The sequence below is a fragment of the Syngnathus typhle genome, linkage group LG3 (genome assembly GCF_033458585.1).
Source record: "Syngnathus typhle isolate RoL2023-S1 ecotype Sweden linkage group LG3, RoL_Styp_1.0, whole genome shotgun sequence".
In the NCBI taxonomy this organism is placed as follows: Eukaryota; Metazoa; Chordata; class Actinopteri; order Syngnathiformes; family Syngnathidae; genus Syngnathus; species Syngnathus typhle.
Window position 1 is genome coordinate 288,251 of NC_083740.1, and position 22,454 is coordinate 310,704.

Sequence of the window (22,454 nt, forward strand, 5' to 3'; positions counted from 1 at the left end):
GCGCGCGCGTGTGGTCTTATTTGTCTGCCGTGTCACGCAAGCCCGTCTTTGCCCTTGACGAGAGGTGCGTGACCTCCTTGTCCGACATGCCGGATCATCTTTCTTCTTTTCCTTCATGTTATCTTTGAACGCGTTTGCTCCTGGCATGCACAGCACTCACCTGAAAAACATGAGACTACCCCCCGCCCCCTTAAAAAAAAGGGGGGTTGTCGTTTTTAATACAAAATCAGCCTTGCTGTCTTAACAATGCAAAAAAAAAGAGAGATAATCTTGTTGACAAAGAAAAAGTTGCTGCGTCATCCTGCCAAATCACAAAAGTTTTTTTTTTGTATATCATGTGAACGAACGACGCCAATATATCTCCTATGGTCTCATGAGTGCAAAGGGATTAATTTTGTAGAATTTCATTTCCCTATTCACGCAAAAAGTGCTTTTGTAGTTTCTGTGGTATATATTAGGGTACCCTATACCAAAATTGCCCTTGTATTTTTGCCCAAAACACAAAACCTATTTGTAGTTTTTCACATGCACAACATTTTCCTCGTAAGCCATGCAGCTGCTCTTCAGCAAACATGCTCTTCAAACATCGAGCGCATGCGAGCAAGTGTGACCGTTCCCGCTCTACTGACCATTTCCAAGCTTAATTGTCAAATTGTATTGCATCCATGCAAAGCCTTCACAATCATTTCTTGAAGCAAAAACAGTTCAAATTCACCCTGACGTTTTTATGAATGCATGGGACTTGTGGTCGCATGCATGTTAATAACCTCCCTTGGCCAATTAAAGCTGCCCCCTTGTCCCCCTTTGTAATGAACTAAATAGATTGAAGTGCTACCTGCATGTGAGAACAAACTAAGCCCTTCCATAATGAAGCGAGCTACCCCCATGCAGCCCTCCTCCCACTGGAATAAAACTTGTAGCAATAATGCCCCTTCTTTCACGAGCAAGACCCCCAGTGGACCGAGAGTGCTCCTCACCCGCTCCCTCACTTTGCACCTCCACCACGGCTCGGGCGGTCGGGCGGGCGGGCGTCAATGTGCACGCACGTCTTTGTCTTTTTGCATTACTCCATTGCAGCTGCGGGGTGCTTTTAATGACGCCATTTTCTCAATGGAGCAGCACAAAATGGAGTTGGGCACTCCCTCCGCATGGATTTGGAGGGGGGGGGGGGGGGGCTGTACATTTTGGAATGTCAAGAAAACATAATGAAAAAAAATCAAACTACAACCTTCGCCAAAGGATAATTCAATTTGACGTAAAAAAAGACATTTCCAAAAAACGGACCCAAAGTCATTTTGTCCATTTTCTCTTTCTCTTATTTAATACAATAGACGTGAAAGAACTAACAGCAACCAAAAAAAAAAAAAAAAAACGTCCAAAAAACTTCAAACTTGCATCTTATCACGAGTCCTCTCTCTTTGTCTGACGTCAACAATCCCGTCAATGAACCGATTTTTTATTATTTTTTATTTTTTCCTCTTTTCTTTTTTCTTCCGCCTACCAAGCCCGGATGCCCCCCTGACGGTTGTGGGCCGGCACCGAGAGCCCCTGCAGGCCGCCTAAGCTGACGAAGGCGTTGGGGCAGCCTGCGAAGGAGGCCAGCCCCGGCGCCGAGGAGGCCAGCCCCGGCGCAGAGGAGGCCAGCCCCGGCGCCGAGGAGGCCAGCCCCGGCGCAGAGGAGGCCAGCCCCGGCGCCGAGGAGGCCAGCCCCGGCGCAGAGGAGGCCAGCCCCGGCGCCGAGGAGGCCAGCCCCGGCGCAGAGGAGGCCAGCCCCGGCGCCGAGGAGGCCAGCCCCGGCGCAGAGGAGGCCAGCCCCGGCGCCGAGGAGGCCAGCCCCGGCGCAGAGGAGGCCAGCCCCGGCGCCGAGGAGGCCAGCCCCGGCGCAGAGGAGGCCAGCCCCGGCGCCGAGGAGGCCAGCCCCGGCGCAGAGGAGGCCAGCCCCGGCGCCGAGGAGGCCAGCCCCGGCCCTGCCGCCGGCCCCGCCCCCGGGCCGCCGTATGCGCAGCTGGAGTTGCTCTGGTGGTACGCGGGGCCTCCGTACGTGTAGGCCGGGTAGCCCCCCGCGTAAGCGTACGGCGCAGCGGCGCTCGGATTGCCGGGAGTTGAGCCCCCGCTGGCGTGGCACGGCTTCCCGTCTCGGACGAGCACGGGCACGGCCACGCGCCTCGGCGGCAGCGGAGTTTCGTGCATGGGCAGGCCTCCCGCTTCCACGGTCCTGGTTTGCCCCTGACGTTTGCATTTGTAGCGGCGGTTCTGGAACCAGATCTTGACCTGGTTGGAGGTGAGCTCGAGCGCCGCCGCCAGGTGCTCCCGCTCGGGCGCCGACAGGTAGCGCTGCTGCTTGAAGCGGCGCTCCAGCTGCAGCACCTGCGCCTGCGAGAAGAGCACCCGCGGCCGGCGACGGCGGCTCCGCGGCCTCGGCTGGACCCCGTCCGAGGAAGCTTCGACCCGGGACGACGCAGTCTCCGCATGCTTGCCTAATAGACACATAATCGCGAGTTTCACAAAATCGGTTGTGCACGTCCACTAAAAAAAATAAAAATAAAAAAATAAAATAAAAATGCTGTGTTGAATTTAGTGCGTTTCGTTTCGTCAATGGCTGCACAAAATAAACCCATGCATGCATCTGCATGGAAAATCATCCAGAAGCGTTATTTAAGTAAATCTACTTTCCAAAAATATATCGAGTAAATTCAACGCAAACCTTTTTTTTGTTTACATCCACTCAAATTTACAAACGAAGGCAATCATAAAGTAAAAGAAAAAAATGCACAATCGTGGGCAAAATAAGATCATAATGCGCGTCTCTAAAAAGTGGTTCCGAAAGAAAACGATTTGTAAAAATAAATGTGTATTGAATTGACATCGTGTGTTAAACGTAAATAACACTTCATTTAGCGCAAAAAAAACCCCACAAACGCGCATGTGCAGATCATCATTTGATTCCGAATGATTGAGTCCAAAAGTCGCATGCAGCACTTTATCTCGTCCGCCTCCTGTCCTGTTTTTCTTTTGACTGGACATGCGCACGTTTGAACTTGATGCATGTGTTTTTGTCTCTCTTTTTTGCCAGTGCAGGCGAACGGAAGACCTTTGGAACGTTAACTCCAAAGTGTAAGTACAGCTTTGCATGTTCTAGCTATCTTTCTTTGCTTTTGGAAAAACGCACGGCGGCTGGCTTTGGCGAAGTGACGCGACGCGACGCGACGCGTGCAGCAAGCCAGCTCGCTTAATTCTAGGAAGCCTTGCACTTAGCGATAGGGAAGGGGCGCCTTCCTTCGCCTTAATTGTTATTCCTTTTGATTGATTGAATATTTCAATCATTTGATAGCCTGTGACAAATTTGTCAATATAATATATAATAATATAATATATAATAATATAATATAATATAATATAATATAATATAATATAATATAATATAATATAATATATAATATACGTATATTGCTCCTTTCCCCCAATGGCGACTATTTATGCTCAACCTCCTTCCAATATTGCAACATTGAAAAGATGATAGCAACTCCTTTCGAGCTTTCTTTTCATGGACATGCATGTGGGCCATTGGAAGCCACAACCTTCATTTTTCACTACTCCCAATGATAAATCAACAGCAGATGAAGGAACATATGAGGCCGCACTACGATGATGCCATGGACGTGCATGTCAAAAGTGCACGACCTTCGTGTTCAATGCGGCTGCTTGGTGGTTGGCTGTGCGTGCGTGGAAAAGTGCATGCCAGACGTGGCCCGTGCATGCGCCACTCTCTTCCCTTTCCTTTTCCGCGTCTGCCGCCGCGCAGCAAGCAAAAGTCCACTTACTGCTCTTCCGCTGGTCCATGTCTTGGGAGGTCCCCAGCCGGCACCCCCCTCGGCGCGTCCCGGGGTAGCCGTCCGGGGTCAGTCCGCTTCCCGCCTCGCCGTCTTCCTCCTCCTGCTCCTGGTCCTCCTCCGGGTCTCCGACGAGCCGCGCGAGCTCAGGGTCCAAGAAAGGCATCGGTGGCGCCGGGGCGCTGTCCCGGGCCAGCGCGCCGGAGGGCGGCGGGACGCTGTGGGCCGTGTGGACGGGGGGGTAGTCCCGTCCCGATCTCAAGATGTCTTTGACGGAGAAAGGCGTGGAGCTCTGGAGCATCGTCATCATCGTCATTGTCAACATTTTCAACGGCCTCCCCAAGCCCGGGTGGCCGTGCACGGGTGCGAGCAAGGGAGTCCGCCCGAACGCACCAAAACTGGGAATTGAGGCCGCGGAGGGAAAGGGGGGGGTGTTGAAAGGACGGACCAATCACAAAAGGTCCACATGCTTTTGGAAAGTGTGTGTGCGCGCGCGCCCGCCCGCCCGCGTGTGTGTGTTGTGAGGAAGCAACCTGTTAGTCCTATAGCTCCTTGTGATGGTTTCAGCCATGCACTTTTGTTCTTCTTTTCCATGCATGCATCTTTCCACGTGTTTCTTAATCTTCATGTGGTTGTTTGAGTTTGCGTTCCATTAAGTCTTTGCTCGGGTTCCTCTTGATTCTATTTTCTGCTCCAAGTGCATGGCTTTGGTTCCACTTGGTGATTTGCTTGACCTTGGGCTCTCTGGTTGTCCAGCCTTATCGATTGCTTTGGTTCTGTTTGATTCTGTGCTCGGTTCTGCGGTTGGGCTGGGCTGGCTCAGCTCGCTTGTAAGAGATGAGAAGAAAGAAAATGGACGTTCTGTTCATACTATTGTGAATACAAACGTGCATGTGTGTTGCTTGTGTGTGTCCGTGTGTTGGTTTTGTGTGAGCGCGTGAAGAAAATATCTAGGAAAGGTGACACCTCTTGTCTGCTGTCATTCTTGGAGGCGCCATGCATTCAGACCTGCAGGTCTGGTCTTCTTTTTTTCCCCCTTCTCCCTTCTCCGGGCTGAAATCCTCGGCAGCCGTCCTCACAGCAGCAGAAAGGGAAAAGAGAGAGAGAGAGAGAGAGAGAGAGAGAGAGAGAAAAAAAAAAGATCTGTTTCAACATGAGCCGTAAGAACATGCACCAAAATCGATTTGAAAGCAACCTTTCCATTCTTTGCGAAAATGCAGCTTTTATTTGATTTGTTAGGCGCTTTCTATTTCTTATTTCATTCTAGACATGCATTTTGCAATTCTGTTTTTGACTTGAATGTGAAATACAAATAAATGGCAGGCGTTATATACGCTTTGAATGAATGATTGTGACAAACGCAATTGAATGATAGGAGGGAAAAAAGTTTTTTTTGGGATCAACTTGTAAGTAGAACTTGGAAATGATCTTGGCTGCATCGTGTCAAAACGTACAGCCGAAAACAATGGAGCGCTTTTCTCGATATCTATTTGTTATTTGCAAATTTTGGCGTTGGGCGAGTTGGAATTGAAACGAACATGCTTGCAAAGTCGTGCGGATGAGACACCGCAAAAGGCGCTCAGCAGGAAAACGTTTGGAAAGGTACAATTATGAAGAAGACAAATCTCGACAGTATTTGCAAAACTGGCAAGTTACACATTGGGGACGCAATTAAAATGAATATATTCTTTTGTCTTAAATACTAAATTGGTTTGATGAAGGAAAATGCACTGTTGTGCATTTATCGAAAACTTAACATGCATACAGTGTTGCTGTTTTGGGGTCTAAAGTGTGTGTGTGTGTGTGTGTGTGTGTGTGTGTGTGTGTGATGTGTGCGCTCGCTCGCGCTTGTTTGGTTGACATGTGTTACGCGTGTGTGATTGCGCGCCCGTCTCTCTCTGTCAGGTGAGGAGCTAAACGTCATGTGAGTGCTAATAAGAAGCTTGTAATTGATCTCGTAATGAGCTGGCACGACTTAGTGGCAACAAGGAGGCTGCACGCACACACACGCGCATGCACGCACGCACGCATGACGCAGCCATGATATCAGGATAACTTGATACACAACTCGAAACAAAAAGTGCTGAAATGCGAGCTAGCGTTCTGACTTGCTCGATACGTTCCAAGTCATCATGTGAGATGCATGGGCGCACTATTAAACCTACACACACACACACCACACACGCAAATCGCTTCTGGTGCGGAGATGATAACAGAAAGAATGATCTAAAACGTTTTTTTTTTTCCCCTCTACATTTGACACACCACAGAGACGAGTTGCGTGTGCACGTGTGTGTCTGTGTGTGAGTGTGTTGTGTTTACTGACATTTGCTCGGGACCTTGTTGACCTGTGCCGGATTAGCAGCTCATCATAACACACACACACACACACACACACAAACACTGCGTGCATTGTGGGAGTACAACAGGTCACCACATGCGATTGAACATGTAAACACACACAGACAAACACCTCAGCAATGTAGCAGGACCCACGTCATGCACAGGCCTGTTCTGCAAGTGTGCGTGTGTGCGTGCGTGTGTGCGTGCGTGCGTTTGCCAGCCAACCAGCCAGCCAGCCATCCAGCCATTCATTTTGTGACGTATGCAAGGCTCCTCCAAACTTACCATCAAATATTATCATGCTATACGTATAAATAATCATCAATGTGTATTAGCATCTTTTATGAGTCGGGTCTATGCACCTTAGCATGGCATCAGCATTGCGTTTGCTTCTTCTCACTTATTTCACTGGTTGTCATGCCGCTCAATGTCTTTACTTGATATCCAGCATTTATTCAGCTCTGTCAGTCAGAAGAAGGTGCGGGCGTGTTGGTCAAAAGGACGCTAACAGCATGCATTAAGTTTCAGATGTTAGCGTCGCGTGTTAGCGTTAACTGCACGTGCGCATCCTACCTACCGTGCGTTACCGTGGATGGTAAGCGACTCAATTTGCTCTGCTTCACGTTGACCGATGGCCATTTTGGCTCCCCCGCAATCAATGCAGATGTGGGACTTGTGTATTTTATTTACGGGAGCTTATGATAATAACAATAACAAATGGTGTCCACGGGCGGGCTCCGTCACGCTGTTTACTTCCTTGACGACACGCTGCTGATTTAGGAATAGGAAAGGCGGGGGGTCGTCCGTCCTCGGGCGGGGGTCATCTGTCATAAACAGCGCCGAACCAGTGTATACGTGCTCAAGTGTGTGTGTGTGCGTGTGTGCGTGCGTGGTGAAAGCGCACTTCCTGCCGCAGGGGCACAAATAACTCGTGGCCTCTCCCAGGCAATGGCATCCACAAGACTACGACAATTCCCCAATGTAAACATAGCACTTTCCTCAAAGTAGGTACACTCCACATTGCCTCTGGCGTGGCCGTGGCTGCTGTTTATGTGTACACAGCAACACGGATCGCTTCCTGCCACAGATCATCTCGATTTTACACACACGCGCACACACACACGCTTGTGTAAATCAGCGTGTTGTGTGCTCACTGGTGGCTGACAAAGTCCAGAGCTCAGGCCCCAAAGTGACATTCATCGGAGAAAAGAATAGAATAGATAGAATAGATCTTTATTCGTCATTGTCACATGTACAACGAAATTTAAAAAAAAAAAAGGTGCTGTTAGGTCCCACTTCCGGAAGAATCTTCTCAACATAAGGGTGCTCCCCCCCTCAACTCAATTTCATCCAGTCTATCTGCTCCCGTTTGCACCTGCCCAAATCAAGTGGATCTGCTCAAAAGACAGCAACAAGTCCAGAGTAAAGAAACATAGCAATTAGGTTTCTTGCGTTGGGACCCTCAAAGACTCCATCATCCTGGTCTTTGAAACGAGACCTGACAAAATGGCAGGAAGGACACTTTGGGCTGCTTTCTCATGCGTGTCGGATGGACTTAAGGCATGTCTGTTGACCTCTGTTAGCCTTGCTTGTTTGGACTTTGTAGGTTTAGGTGACCTGTGGTCAACAGGCCTCGGGGGAACAAGGAATCTTCATGCAAGTGCTCTCACGTTGGGTGGCAGCGTGTGCCATAGCAGCAACGGCCATTCATCAAACACTTCCGAACGTCTGACACACCTGAAGGTTTACTTTGTTTCTTTCTTCATTTGTTTGATTGTCCAAAATAATAAACAGCCATTTTGGTGGGTACAACACCATTTAATGGCGCCCCATACGTTTGCTTTTGGTATTTTAGCGCGAGATGATTGCGTCACATGTCGGCTGTCTGATTATTGAACTGGATCCAAAACACTCAATGCATTCAATTTGTACGCGAGTAAATAACGCGAATGGGCAATTTCGTTCATCCTTGTAAGGTAAACACTGACATCTAACGGTTCAACGTTGTTTCTGCGTCCTTGAGCTGCGCTCGCTCCTCTTCGGTCGGTCAGTTGAGCAGGGAAAAAACACATCGAATTATACAAGTCCAATTGCCATTGATCGAAGATGCGCATTGGAATCAGACGCGGCCGATTCGAATGGAAATCGGCATAAATAACGGGCCACTTCCTAGTTGACCTCCCATTGGTTTAGGGAAAGACGTCACAAATAAGGAGGCGTCTGATTGGTGGCGGCGGCTGCGCGCTGCTGACGCTTGGCTCTGTTCCGTCCTCCCAGATCCGTGAAGGTGAACTGCGTTCCGTCCCCGACCCGGTCACCGCTTGCTGCCGCCGCCGTCCTACTGTCGCCACTCCGCTGCCATGTCCGTGTTCAGCGACGTCCCGCAAGCGCCCCCGGTGGCTGTCTTCAAACTGAGCGCCGATTTCCGCGACGACAGCCATCCACAGAAGGTGAATCTCGGGGTCGGAGGTAAGCGAAGCTAATGATGCTAAAAGGCTAGCTGATCCCATTCTGACAGCTTGGCCGAGTTGCGTTCACGGGTCACGTGGCAAAACCGCAAAAGCACTTCTCTGCAATGGAGGGAGGCAGGACCGCAAACGCATCACTTCCCCATCTCTCCCAAGATTTTTGCAGTTAACGAAAACTCGTCGTTAGTCAAAAAAAAAAAAAGGTCAAGTGGAAAAAAAACGAAATTAAAAGTTGCAAACTACTATAAGTGACAAAAAAAAAAAAAAAAAAAAGGGTCAAGTCCAGTAAAACAAAACCAAAAGTTACAATAACATGAGGAACGCGTCCTTTGTTCATGTGGTTGACAAGAAATACAAACTTGTTGCCATTGTAGTTTGCGGCGCCTTCACAGTGGCATCAAGTAAGCGATCAAAAGAAACTTTGGGGAAGCAGCGCTTGTCTGTGGCCATCTTTTCAGAATACAGTGTGCTGACACGGGATACGACACACGTCTGTCTACACGCCGCGAGTTCCTCGGAGGTCAAACACTCGCGTACGCTCTCAGTTTCGTTGGCTGCAACCTTGACGTATCGGCTCTCGCTCACTCTCTGTTCTTCTTTAAATAGTGGTGAGCAAAACCTATTTTGGAAACGACCAGATTTTATGTTTGGTGCCAACAAAGTGAGTTGAGGAGCTTCATTGAGACAAAAGCACTGCTCTGCTGCCATCTTGTGGCAGCTGTCGGTAGTTATCGCCCTTAATATTGACATGGCTCCTTGAATTGAAGCTTGTCCCACCAATTTCCCTTTTCACCTTGGCGGCACCCGTCCAACCGGAGCAGGACCTCGGACCTTCTTATCCAACGCTCATGTCAGTGAAAGTGTTTTTCCGCCGTCTCCTTCAGCCTACCGCACCGATGACTGTCAGCCGTGGGTCCTGCCGGTGGTGAAGAAGGTGGAGCGCCTCATCGTGGACGACGCCACCCTCAACCACGAGTACCTGCCCATCCTCGGGCTGCCGGAATTCCGCTCGGCCGCCTCCAAGGTGGCCCTGGGGGAAGACAGCGCCGCCATCAAGGAGGGCAGGGTGAGTCTGTTGGCGTGCTAGCTAGCTGCTAGCATTTTTAGGGATTCGATTTTGTTGGCGTCAAAGAAGGTGGGCTAGTATGTGATGACTTTTTTTTTTTCTTCCCCTCCCCCTATCTCAGGTGGGCGGAGTCCAGGCTCTGGGCGGTACGGGCGCCCTGAGGATCGGGGCCGAGTTCTTACGGCGTTGGTACAATGGCGTCAACAACACGGCCACGCCCGTTTACGTGTCCAAGCCCACCTGGGGTGCGTCCACGTTCATACACGCGCTGGAAGCACGTGCGGCATCTTCCGCGTCTTTTTTTCCCTTCAATCTCAGAGAACCACAACGCCGTGTTTGCCGACGCCGGCTTCAAGGACGTCCGCCCGTACCGCTATTGGGACGCCGCTAAGAGAGGCCTGGACCTTAGCGGCCTGCTGGACGACCTTGAGGTGACTTGATTGTTAAACTTGCACCCTTTTGGCCGAGCCGTCCGTCTCCATCCGATTGGCTCGTCGCGTGTGTCGGAGCGGAAACGGCCGTCGGGTTCCACGGTGACGCTTTTGTGGTGTTTGAACAGAACGCTCCGGAAGGATCCGTTTTCGTGCTTCACGCCTGCGCTCACAACCCCACGGGCACCGATCCCAGTCCGGACCAATGGAAGCAGATGGCGGAGATCATGAAGGTCTCTTCAGCTTTTTTGGGAGACCGGAGAGGTCTTCACAAGTCTTTAAGTGGGTTGTCTTCTCTCTGTCTCCAGCGGAGGAATCTGTTTGTGTTCTTTGACTCGGCCTACCAAGGCTTCGCCTCGGGCTCCCTGGAGAAAGACGCGTGGGCCATTCGCTTCTTTGTGTCTCAGGGCTTTGAACTCTTTGTGGCTCAGTCCTTCTCCAAGAATTTCGGCCTCTACAGTGAGTACGCGGCAAGTTTATTACGGTGAACCCGTTGCTTACCGGGTGGCCTCGAAGGTTGTCCGAAAGGAGGTGGACAATAAGCTTTAGCAAGGAATTGGTGGAACGAGTTGACCCCCAACCAGCCGGCTCCCTTACCTCTCCTCAGACGAGAGGGTGGGCAACCTGACGGTGGTGGCGCGAGACGCCGACAACCTGGGCCGCATCCTATCTCAGATGGAGAAGATCGTGCGCACCACCTGGTCCAACCCGCCCTCGCAGGGGGCTCGCATCGTCAGCAAGACCCTCAACTGCCCCAAGCTCTTTGCTGAATGGTACCTTCCCATCCATTCTTTGTCATTGTAAAGAAAAGAAAAGAAAAAAATCCTCTGCAACAGGCGTGTCAAACTGCGGCTTCCGTTACAACGAAATGCTTGACTGATGGGAAATGGCGCTCTCGGTTATTGGCTCCTACTTTGCTTTCGCGACACCTACGGGACCGCGGCCGTGGAAAAGACGAGCCGACGTTTCCGGACACGACGGGTGCTCGTTTGCCAATGGCTTTGTCTGCCCGCAGGCAAGGGAACGTGAAGACCATGGCCGACCGTGTGCTCCTCATGCGGGACCAGCTCAAGTCCAAGCTGCAGGCCCTGGGAACCCCGGGGACCTGGGACCACATCACGCAGCAGATCGGGATGTTCAGCTTCACCGGCCTGAACCGTACGTCCGTCCGTCCGTCCGTCCGTCCGCCCGCACGCCCGTCTTCCTCCAACGTGACGTGACCTGTCTGACTTGTTTCTGCCGCCGCAGCCGACCAGGTGGCGTTCATGATCAAAGAGAAGCACGTCTACCTGATGGCGAGCGGTCGCATCAACATGTGCGGCCTCACCTCCAACAACCTGGACTACGTGGCACAGGCCATTCACGACGCCGTCACCCAGGTCCAGTGAAAGGGAGCGCAGTGCGCCTTCCTTCCGTTTGCTTGTCCGTGTCAGGCCAGTAAGCATCGCTTTTGTTCAACTTGTGCATTTGACTCCTTCCCACCTTTGCGCTTGCCAACCTTTACGGAGCGCGGCCACGGCCAAACGGAAAAAAAAAATAAGCATCGTCGGCATCCTCCCTGAAAATGGAGCGACGCTAACTTTAACTTTAAGCTCCATTAGTCACCTACTGCTGTCAACTGTAAACGCTATGTCATCACGGGTCATTTGGAATGTGTGTGTGTGTTCTTTCCAACTCACTGCTGTTTGACACATCACTGAAGGATCCTCTCCTGCTGTATTCACCTCCAAGGTCATTATTGAATTGGCCTCTGTAAACGTGGATGTTGCCTTTGAACATTGCGCTTGAAATGTTTGGGGCAAAATACAGATGATTTGGGGTGTTACATAGGCAAAACCAATAAATGACTCCCCTTACAAATCACATGTATTCATTATTATGTGTACCTAGGTACATCTTTCTTCTAAAAAGGGGTTTTCTTCATGTAAACAATTGCTTGTCTTTCAACTTCTCCTCAAATTCTTATTTGATTATGACAAAGTCGTTGTGGCCAGCCGGCCCTGCGGGAAGGGGAGGGCGGCCTCTCGGCATCCATTTGTAACGTGACAAGTCTGTCGTATGAATAATTCATCCAAAATGTTTTTCCTGTTCAGACGCAAAATGCTGCAAGATGTGTGCCGCTGTGTGATATTCAACCATGGGGGGAAAAAAGCTTCAATCATTAGATGCTGAATGTTATGATGGAATGTGTATGTGTCTGCAAGCAAATGAAGTCTTCTTGTTTTTTTTTTACAGCAAGAGCAACTCATTTGGAAGGAAAGTTTTCATTTCATTTGCATGCACAGTGCATAAAAGTATCAAATCTCTCTCAAGGTGCTAAAGAATGTATTTCACCAAGTCAAGCGCGACCTACGCAAAGAACATTCAATAGCAAGAGTCCAAGTTGACTTTCTTTCTGCGCCGTGGCGACATCTTTGGTAGCGCAGAAAAACAGATCGATTCCATTGCAGCAGCGCCCCCTGGAGGAGCTCGTTAGGTGAAACCAAATCGTCTCGGTCAGCCAGTTGCTAAGCTAGCCCTCAGAACTCTCCTCCTGTTCTGTTTCACGGTGTTTCCTTATCAAATGGTCTTCTGGCTCGTCTGCTTCATCGTCTTCTCCTGACTTTTGTCTCTTCCTGTGGCCTGAGGGAGGAGGAGGACACACGCAAAAGCAGCAGCAGAAGAAGAAGTCATGCCAGAGGTCAATTGATAGTTGCGCTACATACTATATGGAATGAAATGAGTATTGCTATTTTCCGTCTCTTTCAGGCACATCAACGCTGGACGAAGAAAGACTCCAGGTCAATAAGGTGTGTGCATTTGCCAAAGTGTACTCGCCCATGCCCTTGTGTGTATAAGTGTATGCAGTACACGCTGAGGACCAGGGAGGGAGGGGGGGGAGGGAGGGATTCGGGTTTGCATGTGAATCAAAACTGAAGAAAGACATTGAAAGGGCCCATGAATAGCGTGCACGTGCGACTGACTGAGTTTAAGTGGGAGTTTGTTTCCCTCGGAGGCGCTGACCCACTGACCGCCGCTGATGAAAGGAGGCTTGTCTGTTACCGTGGGAATGCTGGCCACATCTGACACACACAAAGGCTGTGGTGAGTTTGTGGCCACCGTTTTGCTGCGCGTCCCGCTTGAAAGCCAAGGAAATGGGCACCAGGGCATAGTTACCGGCGGCGGCATCTCGGACGGAAGGGATCTCGTCCAGCCGCAGGAAGACCGAATGGCCGGGACTCGTTTGGCCGTCCGACTTGCTCCCTGTAACATTTTTCACAATGTCAAGTCAAGTGATGTTTTGGCAACAGCAAAAACAAATGCAAAAATTGGAGAAAGATATCATCAACATCCTGACTTACTGACGATGCCGTTTCTGCGCTCGAGCACAGTGGTGCTGTGAGGGAGGCCAGACTCGGCTTGGAGGCCACACTCGGCTTGGAGGCCAGACTCGGCTTGGAGGCCACACTCGGCTTGGAGGCCAGACTCGGCTTGGAGGCCAGACTCGGCTTGGAGGCCACACTCGGCTTGGAGGCCAGACTCGGCTTGGAGGCCACACTCGGCTTGGAGGCCAGACTCGGCTTGGAGGCCAGACTCGGCTTGGAGGCCAGACTCGGCTTGGAGGCCAGACTCGGCTTGGAGGCCACACTCGGCTTGGAGGCCAGACTCGGCTTGGAGGCCACACTCGGCTTGGAGGCCACACTGGGCTTGGAGGCCACACTCGGCTTGGCGTCCTCCCGTGCCGGCGGCCAGGTGTCGACCCGGCTCCCGGAGCGGCGGCATCAGCGTGGCGCCCGCTGCCGCCGCCCCCATCTCTGGCTCGGCCGTGAGGGGTTCGGGCGTCTGCGGCGAGGTGTCCATCTTGGAGGCGCCGAGCGCATCGCGGTAGCAGCTCCTGCTGATCTGCGGCCGGCGGACATGTGACTAATGTGGCCTCGTGAGGCGGAGCGCTATCCATCGCTCACCTTGACGATCTGCAGGGGCGTTAGCTGTCTCACGGAGTAGTCGGGCACGTAGACGTTGCCCCCCCCGTTGAGCTGGCCCACGGAGCGGCCCTCGGACTCGGAGCGACACGGCGACCTGGAGTCTGACCAAAACCAAAAGAATTGGTCACGACCGAGAAGATTGTGCGTGCTCTCTGCGACTGAATTGAGATATTCCGTTGTTTTTTTCCACCCACCCACCTGCCGGCACGATGGCAGGAACCCCAAAATAGGAGAAGGCTCCATTTTCAAATTTGAGACGCTCGTTGCCAAACTCCACCTCCACTCGACCCTGAAGGAAGACGAGAGGCCCTTTCAAAATAAAACGTGAGGAATCAGGAGCCCCGGCAAGCGTGGAAGCACAACCCCAATTTGAGCCAAAGTGGCACAGTGAGATAGATTGCAGCTTGTACCTGCAGCACCAGGACAAAGTAGTCTGCCGCTTTGTTTCTTTGGAACAGGAAGTTCTCGGGCGAATGTTTGTCTTTGTCGTCTAACTCCAGGTCCTGGACAACGCTGGGATGCTTGATGAGCCTCAGCAAGATCTTCTCAGAGATGTAAAGCGGTTTGAAGGGATCCACCTCTGGTTGGTGGAAGAAAGCACGCAAAGCACTTAGCCTAGCTCGGCATTGGATCGCTTTGGTCCTTTTTCTCCACATCGGCGTGATCGGCCAATACCTGTGGACAGAAAGCGGTGCGTGGCCAGCAGGAGCTGTGGGGAAATGTTGACTCTCAGCTCGTGGTCGGCCATTTTGAAGCTGGAGAAGTCCTGCGGCTTCCTCTCGTGGCGAGAAACGCGACGCTTGCTGCGGTTGTCGGCTGTCGTGAAATTCGGGAAATTGAACACATCGCCAAGACGATCAAGGATGCCAATGCAAACGTGCTAATAGCGCCTATGCTAAGCCCTAGCTTCCGCTGTCGTACTGTAGAGGTCTGTCTCGTCCAGGATTTCCGACTTGATGATCTCCTCGATGACGTCCTCCAGCGTGACGATGCCCATGACCTCGTAGAACGGGTCGCCCTCGCCCTCGTTGTTCACGCGCTGAACGATGGCCATGTGAGATTTGCCTGGCAAAGCACAAAAGTCGCTGAGACGGCAAAGAAAAGTTTGTTCCGAAAGGTGTCGGAGTTGAGGTCCGTGCCTGCCTGCCTGCCTGCCTGCCTGCCTGCCTGCCTGCCTGCCTGCCTGCCTGCCTGCCTGCCTGCCTGCCTGCCTGCCTGCCTGCCTGCCTGCCTGCATGCCCGCCTGTCTGCCTGCCTGCCTGCATGGCCGCCTGTCTGTCTGCCTGCATGGCTGCCTGCCTGCCTGCCTGCCTGCGTGCGTGCGTGCTTCTCATCACAACGTGCGCCTTTCACTGCGACACACACGCTTCATTCATCTAAGTGGGTCAGTGCAAGCCAAGCGAGTGAGAAAGGGAGGGAAGGAAGGAGGGAGGGAGGAAGGCAGGGAGGCAGGGGAAAAAGCTTTTCCGCTAATAACCATTCGCTGAATGCCCCGAGAAAACGCTTCCGGTGTTAGCATTCAGCTCCAATTCAACACACCGAAACCAACGGCGCATTTGATCACCAAGTCTTTCACTTGCACACAGCATGATGTGGCCCAATACGAATTGTGGCAAAGTCAAGCCGTAACTAACATGCTACTGTAAATCTATGCTAACAGCGCAGCTCTGCTTACCTTGTGGCTTTGACTGACTCCATTTTGTCATATTGCCCTCATAAGCCTAGGCTTGGAAGGCGCCCTACCTTTCTTGAAGTCCTCCAGCATGGCGTCCAGCGTGGTGTCGCTGAAGACGTAGTGCAGCGGGCGGCGGTAGAAGCGCGTGACGGTCTGGAGCGGCGTGCAGTCGTCGGGGTCGACGAAGGCCAGGTCCTTGACGAAGAGCACGTCCACGATGTCGGCGCGCGCCTCGCGGTAGACGGGGATGCGCGTGTAGCCGCTGCGCATGATCTCCGTCACGGTGTTGAAGTCCAGCAGGGCGTCGGCGGCCAGCATGAAGCAGTCGCCCAGCGGGGTCAGCACCTCCTCCACTGTCTTGCTGCGCAGCTCCAGCGCCCCCTGGATGATGTTCAGCTCCTCCTTCACGAGCGAGCACACGCGCTTGTTTTTGATTGGGCTCCACGGCGGACGCCAGCGAGCGAGCGAGCCGACTTTTGGCCGCACCTTGAGCAGGTCGTGGTAGGGGTCGGTGACGCGCAGCATCTCCAGCAGCTTCTCCCTGGTGTAGAAGTTGGAGATCTCCTGGTGCAGGATGAGATCCAGGAGCTTGCTGAGCGGGTAGGACACGGGGAAGGAGAGCAGCATGAGCAGGCGCGTCAGCCAGATGCTGCGCGCCGCCATGGCCAGGCCGTGGCGCGAGGCCGCCGAGTGCGGCAGGATCTCGCCCACCAGGAAGATGCCCAGCGCGCACGTGGCCGTGGACAGCCAGGTCATGCCCAGGATGCGGCACGTCCACACCGCCAGCGAGGCGTTGATCAGCGCCGTGCCCAGCAGCAGCGTGCACAGCACGTAGTTGCCTGGGGAGGGGTGGGGGTGGGGTTAGGGTTAGGCCGGGGTTCTCCCGCCTTTTCCCAACACCGCCCGCCCGGGGTCTCAAAACCGGAATTGAAAGCCCACCTAAGACCGCAAACCTTACCCAGGCCTTGGAAGCCAAACCTGACAAGGGCTGACTCGGAATCAATCCAAGCCAACGCATTGGGCACCTACCGTGGCGGCGCACCGACTCGATCTTGCGGGCGTAGCGCTGTTCCCGGTCGGTGCCGCTGTTCTGCAGAACTTGCAGCTCCACCGGGTCCAGCGCAAGTAGACTGAGGTTGAGGCCGCCGAAGAGCGCCGACAGAGCCAGCAGGAGCAGCGACACCAAAACCTGGATCCAAAGCTCGGGCGCCTCCCCCGAGCGCTCGGCGACGGCCACCCAGAAGTCCCGAGTGCGGTGGTGCTCCCACTTGGACCCGTCAAAGGCGCACATCTGCGGAAAAGACTCGTTGAGCGTGGATTCCGCAGAGCTCCCGCTACGCCTTTTGTCCTCAACGCAGCAAAAGTAGCACGAGGAGAGCAAAAGTTGGCGACTATGTCCTCCGCAAGTGGCTTGAATTGTCAAACAACATCCAGAAAGCATCGCATTGACCAAGTTGTGACGTACGTCCCTCGCAGCGCGTGCGGTGCGGAAAGGCTTACACATGCAGCCACCCACCGAGTAGAACTTGATGCTCTCCCCGTCCCGGAGCTCCTTGGCCAGCAGCTCGACGAGGACCGAGTTGCGGCTGGAGGTCGACTTGAACGAGCCCAGCACCTCGATGTCGGACGTGCGCGCGCTCTTGTCCGCGCACATGTTGCGCGCATGGAGACGGAGACCCGGGCGCGGCGGCGGCAGCTGCGGCGGCGGGGGCACCTCGGTTCCGGGCTCTTCGATGAAGGCGATCCACGGGGCCGCGCTGGTGGCCCGCGTGCGGTTGAGCTTGTGCTGCGGGGGTCTGGAGTAATAGACCCGGAGCGTGAAGCGCGTCCCCTCGGTGGCTTTCAGTACCCCGTCCTGCACGGAGAGCTCCGGGCCGGTTTCCTCCGGACGGAAGCCGAGCAGGGCGAGCCCCGACCGGGGCAGGATGACGAGGAGGCATAGGCGGAGAAGGAGGCTCGCCATGATGATGATGATGATGATGATGATGATGATGATGATGAGGTGAGACGCCCTCCTCGATCAGCGCTGGTGTCGCGTGTTTCGTTCCATGCGCTGAGACGATGCTGCACTGACGCGCCCACTCTGACGTCACGGCTTCTAATTATAGAACCAAGGCAGCAGCAGCAGCAGCAAGCAGCTCAGCTTCCCCTGTTTACGGCGCATTGCATTTTTAACCTATTTTTTTTCGTCCGCTTATCCCCGCCATACACCTGATTATTTTTTCAATTCAATTGGAAATGATTTGAGAAAAGCAACTGCAGGCAACAAAACAGCAATAAAGCGCCTTTTTTTTTGTATGACTTCATTTTGCTCCATGAAAAGCATCCTCATGTCCTTCCATTTAATTGGCATGCACCCACCGCTGCATTTTTACATATCAGAAAATAAGATTTGAGCAATTTAGGAATAACAAAAGATTTGAAAGCACATGGAGCAAAATTGCTTTTAAAGGTACTTAAGCAACTTGGTATGCAGCGGCCGTTGTTTTAAAGTGCTCTAGAAATAAAGTCGAAGGGCAACTTTAATGAATGAATGCAGATTGATCGATTTTTATTAGTATTGATCATCGCGACGATTAAAGGGAGAAAAGTCCATTTGACAGCAGCAGGAGCAGCAGCAGCAGCTTTTCTTTCATATGTGGCTCCGAGTCGACCAATTGTTGATCCTATTTCAGCAATCAGCCCCTTGAGGGCGCTAATGCGTCACGTATCTTCATTCTCAACCTAGGTGGAAAGGAAGAAAAACAGTGAACAAGTTCGGTCAACATTTGAGCCACCCAACGGGTCGAAAAGCACCAAGGGTCCGTCGTCAATATTTAACCAGGAGGCTCACACATTAACTGAGCAAAAGAACCACAGTCCAAATACACCAGCGAAAAGAAGCACAAGAGCAACTGCAGCGGCGGCGGCGGCGGCGGCATGTTGATTTCCGGGGCCCCGATCATGTCGTTCCGCCGGCTGTGGACAACAAGTGCACGCCTCAGCCTGAGTTCGGCCGCCGGCGTCCGGCTCGACCTGAGCGGCGTGTACCCTCCCATCGCGACCCCCTTCACCGCGCAGGAGGACGTCGACTACGACAAATTGGAGCACAACCTGCGCAAGTACGCCAGCATTCCATTTAAAGGTCAGAGCAGCTGGCTGAAGCGTCAGCAGCACCAAACACGTCCACATTGGCTTTTTCTTTTCACATTTTCCACACTTTTCATTTGCTTGAACGTGTGCTTTCACTTTTCAACGTCATTTAATGTACTGTGCCTTTTCTGGTTTTTGTTAACACTATTTTACAGTGTTGTTTTCAACCCACTATCATGCGGCATCGTTTTTCTTTCGACCTTTGTTCATTTCTGACAAAAAAAATACAAATCCTCTTATGTTTTTTCCTTTTGAAAGCCATTTCATGTTGCCATGTATGGCTTAAGCCTACTTATGTTGTTTGTAGTTCTTCCACAAAAACACCTTAGTGCTATATTTGCTTTGCTTTGACAGCATTTCTATTTTGTCCGCAGGTCTGGTGGTGCAGGGCTCCAACGGCGAGTATCCTTACCTGACGGAGGAGGAGCGCGAGGAGGTGGTGAAGAGGGTTCGACGCTCCATGCCCGCCAACAAGCTGCTCATCGCTGGCTCTGGCTGTGAATGTGAGCTACAGTGTGTGTGTGTGTGTGTGTGTGTGTGTGTGTGTGTGTGTGTGTGTGTGTGTGTGTGTGTGTGTGTGTGTGTGTGTGAAGCTGAAGCTGCTCATTTATGTTCTGATGTTGTCGTTTAGCCACGAGAGCCACGCTGGAGCTAACGGCCAAGATGTCGGACGCCGGTGCCGACGCCGTCCTGGTGGTCACGCCGTGCTTCTACAAAGGCAAGATGGACGCTCGCGCCCTGATCCAGCACTTCACCAAGGTCAAAGACTAAAACTACAAAACGCAATGAATGCTCTCTTTTTTTTTTCTCCCCCCCCCCCCCCGCCCCCCACCCCATTGACGCCGTCGCTTTGCCTCCCCCTTCAGGTTGCGGATGGCAGTGCGGTCCCGGTGATCCTGTACAGCGTCCCGGCCAACACGGGCCTGGAGCTGCCGATGGACGCCATCGTGCATCTGTCCCAACACCCCAACATTGTGGGACTCAAGGACAGCGGCGGAGATGTGAGGAGCGCTTTTGACTTTTGTTTGTTTGGGGGGAAAAGAGGGTGGCCTTTCCTTAACCGGGCCACTGAGAGCTGGCTTGGCACCAGTGAGACAGGACCAGCCACTGGGACCGAGTGGGCGGGACTCTGAGCGAGGAAAATTCGAAATGAAAAAAACAACGACGAATAAATACAGGGACAGAAAGCCAATAAAGAAGAAGGTTTCCAAATCAGAAGTAAAAAGTTAAAAATGGCAAAGCAGCGCTCGCTCGCTCGCTCAGCAGCCAGGAGATCAGCCGGCGCGTCGCGTTTGAGGCCGCGGGGGCAACAAATAAAACCACGCTCGGGCTGTGTGGGTGGCGTCTGACTGGATTTGCGATTTGGGAGGAAGACGACGGCGCTTGACCCCGCGGCCCCTCGCCCACGCCGCCGTCTCGTTCGTAGGCGGCCACTGGCAAAGTGAAAGGTTACCAGACAGATTGCCGGAACAATTCTTCCCACTGTCAAAAAGTCTGATGACAAATCTCGCCACTCCAATAACTTTTTACCCACTGTGGATGTTGGCGAGAGGCTGGCTTCTTTTACGTGTCTCTTTGGGAGTCGGTCGGCCGCTCGCTGGCTGGCTGGCTGGCTGGCTGGCTGGCTGGCTAACTGGCTGGCTCTATGGTGGGTCAGCTAGCCAATTTGTCAGTCGGCGGCGTATTCAAGAAATGTTGTCATCCTCTTTGAGGAGCTGTGATCATCGCCCGATTGACAGCCGCAAAGCTCTAAATACGCACTCGGTAGGCGGAGCCTATTCCCCGCGGAGTCCTTGAATAGCTTCGCAGACGTCCAATGGAAGTGGTTGGCCGACACATTCATTTGTAGCGTGGCACCTTCCCTCTGCCGTCCAAGTCGGCACACAAATTGTGACGAGTAAGGAACAAACAGTCGTGTTTTGGGAGGCGGACGTGTGGGCTATTTCCTCCTGTGTTTCCTGCGCAGATCACCCGGATGGGCCTAATAGTGCACAAAAGCAAAGATCAGGATTTCCAGGTCCTGGCGGGCTCGGCCGGCTTCCTTATGGCCGCCTACTGTGTCGGTGAGTGGGCAAATGCGAAGGGAGCGGCTGGGAGTAGCGCTTTAGCAAACACTGCTTGTCTTTCAGGTGCGGTGGGCGGAGTGTGCGCGCTGGCTAACGTTCTGGGCCAGCCGCTTTGTGACTTGGAGCGTTTGTGCTCGTCAGGCCGCTGGGAAGAAGCCCGAGAGCTGCAGGCGCGACTTATTGAACCCAACGCCGCTGTAAGCAAGCGCCAAAGAGTGGCCATTGTTGCGCCTCCGACTTGCCTCAAGTCTTGACTTGATTTACTGGGCTGGAAACGGAAGAGTCGCTGGGGCTGACTTGCTCCCTCCCTCCCTCTCTCCCCCCCTCCCTCCCTCCCTCGCTAGGTAACCAGGAAGCTGGGCGTGCCCGCCCTCAAGCAGGCCATGGAGTGGTTCGGCTTGCGCGGCGGCGTCTGCCGCTCGCCTCTCGGCCCTCTGCGGCAGGAAGAGACAGAACGACTCCGACGGGACTTCTCCTCCAACGGGTGGCTCTGAACGTGACCAATCAATCATCCGCTACTCCCAAGAAGCGGGGAAGCGTTGGCTTCAATGGGAAACTTGGGCAAGTCCTTTTCAAAAAGAGAGACAGAGGTCACGTCCTTGGAAATAAGGAGGGGAAAAGCCATCCTGCCTGTTCAGCTCCTTGTTGGAGAAGGTCCGTTGAAGTTCGGCTTCCAGTGCTTTCTCGATTTATTCCCAAATTCGATTGCAAACTTTTTGATTTTCAAATTCATTTCAATTTCAGATATTTCATTTTCGACACACATTGAACTATTTCATTCAGATTTTTAAAAGCCTTTTATGAATGGTGGTTCTCTACCATTTTTGAATGATAAACCTGACAAAGTGAAGAAATGATCAAAATGGTCAAGGGAACGGCGTGACTCCCCGCAGCCAATCGGTGACCAACAATGCTTGAAGACATTTGTTACAAAAGAGGGAAAAAAAAGCAATTTGTCAACATTTGCATTTCTAATGTCATGTTCGACTTTAGACAATAACATTTAAATGCAACTGAAATAATCCATGTTGTGTGCATCCTTCTGTTTTGTCGTCAGTTACACATTTCAAAAAGTTGCTTTTAACTTCCACTGCTACGGCAACACTTTGAAGTGGATGGATTACCTGCAGCAAGGAGAAAGCCTCATGTTTTAGTTGCGATTTATCGAAGCGCTCGCTTGGGTTTGGAAAAGCAAGTATCCCGGCACCGGCACCAGCACCGAGGTTTGATCCACACTAATGATCTTAAACGGTTCATTTACGATGAAAGCGCATATGGCGTGCACATAAGCGGGTCCCACTAGCAATCGCTGCGGTCATATCTTCTATATCCCCAAGCTTGAGGATGTGAGCTTCAAAGTCAGGCATCTTCCAAATGTTGGTTGGATATGCAAACAAGGCTCATTGTGCTACCCCCATCCCGTCCCATCCCATCCCATCCTCCTTTGCACTATTTACACATGCACCTCCATCATCACG

The 22,454-nt window shown here is 52.5% G+C and overlaps 4 protein-coding genes across 4 annotated transcripts; 2 read left to right on the forward strand and 2 right to left on the reverse strand.

Annotated features, from left to right (window-relative positions):
- Positions 1–1,318: 1,318 nt before the first annotated feature.
- LOC133151906 (homeobox protein Nkx-2.3-like) lies at positions 1,319–8,364 on the reverse strand. The gene is made up of 4 exons (XM_061275319.1): positions 4,797–8,364; positions 3,822–4,657; positions 1,970–2,477; positions 1,319–1,591 (listed from the first exon to the last, which is right to left on the reverse strand). The coding sequence occupies exons 2-4, from the start codon at positions 4,153–4,155 to the stop codon at positions 1,498–1,500; spliced, it is 936 nt and encodes a 311-aa protein (XP_061131303.1). The 5' UTR covers positions 4,156–4,657; positions 4,797–8,364; the 3' UTR covers positions 1,319–1,497.
- A 59-nt stretch (positions 8,365–8,423) lies between these two features.
- LOC133151903 (aspartate aminotransferase, cytoplasmic-like) lies at positions 8,424–12,001 on the forward strand. The gene is made up of 9 exons (XM_061275316.1): positions 8,424–8,642; positions 9,526–9,707; positions 9,829–9,952; positions 10,026–10,138; positions 10,267–10,371; positions 10,447–10,597; positions 10,746–10,911; positions 11,154–11,296; positions 11,387–12,001. The coding sequence occupies exons 1-9, from the start codon at positions 8,534–8,536 to the stop codon at positions 11,524–11,526; spliced, it is 1,233 nt and encodes a 410-aa protein (XP_061131300.1). The 5' UTR covers positions 8,424–8,533; the 3' UTR covers positions 11,527–12,001.
- A 618-nt stretch (positions 12,002–12,619) lies between these two features.
- LOC133151905 (metal transporter CNNM4-like) lies at positions 12,620–17,847 on the reverse strand. Its single transcript, XM_061275318.1, has 13 exons — positions 17,295–17,847; positions 16,808–17,069; positions 16,265–16,617; positions 15,847–16,180; positions 15,025–15,168; positions 14,779–14,919; positions 14,514–14,683; positions 14,302–14,392; positions 14,083–14,204; positions 13,480–14,020; positions 13,295–13,381; positions 13,102–13,200; positions 12,620–12,760 (listed from the first exon to the last, which is right to left on the reverse strand). The coding sequence occupies exons 1-13, from the start codon at positions 17,739–17,741 to the stop codon at positions 12,651–12,653; spliced, it is 2,901 nt and encodes a 966-aa protein (XP_061131302.1). The 5' UTR covers positions 17,742–17,847; the 3' UTR covers positions 12,620–12,650.
- On the forward strand, positions 12,678–21,998 carry hoga1 (4-hydroxy-2-oxoglutarate aldolase 1). The gene is made up of 9 exons (XM_061275317.1): positions 12,678–12,818; positions 12,887–12,927; positions 18,507–18,902; positions 19,285–19,413; positions 19,542–19,669; positions 19,777–19,911; positions 20,877–20,973; positions 21,040–21,173; positions 21,321–21,998. The coding sequence occupies exons 3-9, from the start codon at positions 18,698–18,700 to the stop codon at positions 21,468–21,470; spliced, it is 978 nt and encodes a 325-aa protein (XP_061131301.1). The 5' UTR covers positions 12,678–12,818; positions 12,887–12,927; positions 18,507–18,697; the 3' UTR covers positions 21,471–21,998.
- Positions 21,999–22,454: the final 456 nt, after the last annotated feature.

What these genes read in the sequence shown, in the direction of transcription:
- LOC133151905 (XM_061275318.1), bottom strand. Translation starts at nt 17,741, where the DNA reads ATGGCGAGCCTCCTTCTCCGCCTATGCCTCCTCGTCATCCTGCCCCGG. An exon ending in GCTGGAGGACTTCAAGAAAG is followed by an intron (nt 15,169 to 15,846) that starts GTAGGGCGCCTT and finishes GTGCTTTGCCAG; the next exon opens with GCAAATCTCACATGGCCATC. An exon ending in GCGCAGAAACGGCATCGTCA is followed by an intron (nt 13,382 to 13,479) that starts GTAAGTCAGGAT and finishes AAAATGTTACAG; the next exon opens with GGAGCAAGTCGGACGGCCAA.
- LOC133151903 (XM_061275316.1), top strand. Translation starts at nt 8,534, where the DNA reads ATGTCCGTGTTCAGCGACGTCCCGCAAGCGCCCCCGGTGGCTGTCTTC. An exon ending in CCCAAGCTCTTTGCTGAATG is followed by an intron (nt 10,912 to 11,153) that starts GTACCTTCCCAT and finishes GTCTGCCCGCAG; the next exon opens with GCAAGGGAACGTGAAGACCA. An exon ending in CAGCTTCACCGGCCTGAACC is followed by an intron (nt 11,297 to 11,386) that starts GTACGTCCGTCC and finishes CTGCCGCCGCAG; the next exon opens with CCGACCAGGTGGCGTTCATG.
- LOC133151906 (XM_061275319.1), bottom strand. Translation starts at nt 4,155, where the DNA reads ATGTTGACAATGACGATGATGACGATGCTCCAGAGCTCCACGCCTTTC. An exon ending in CATGGACCAGCGGAAGAGCA is followed by an intron (nt 2,478 to 3,821) that starts GTAAGTGGACTT and finishes TGTGTCTATTAG; the next exon opens with GCAAGCATGCGGAGACTGCG. An exon ending in CCGGGGGCGGGGCCGGCGGC is followed by an intron (nt 1,592 to 1,969) that starts AGGGCCGGGGCT and finishes GCTGGCCTCCTT; the next exon opens with CGCAGGCTGCCCCAACGCCT.
- hoga1 (XM_061275317.1), top strand. Translation starts at nt 18,698, where the DNA reads ATGTTGATTTCCGGGGCCCCGATCATGTCGTTCCGCCGGCTGTGGACA. An exon ending in TGATCCAGCACTTCACCAAG is followed by an intron (nt 19,670 to 19,776) that starts GTCAAAGACTAA and finishes CTCCCCCTTCAG; the next exon opens with GTTGCGGATGGCAGTGCGGT. An exon ending in TATGGCCGCCTACTGTGTCG is followed by an intron (nt 20,974 to 21,039) that starts GTGAGTGGGCAA and finishes CTTGTCTTTCAG; the next exon opens with GTGCGGTGGGCGGAGTGTGC.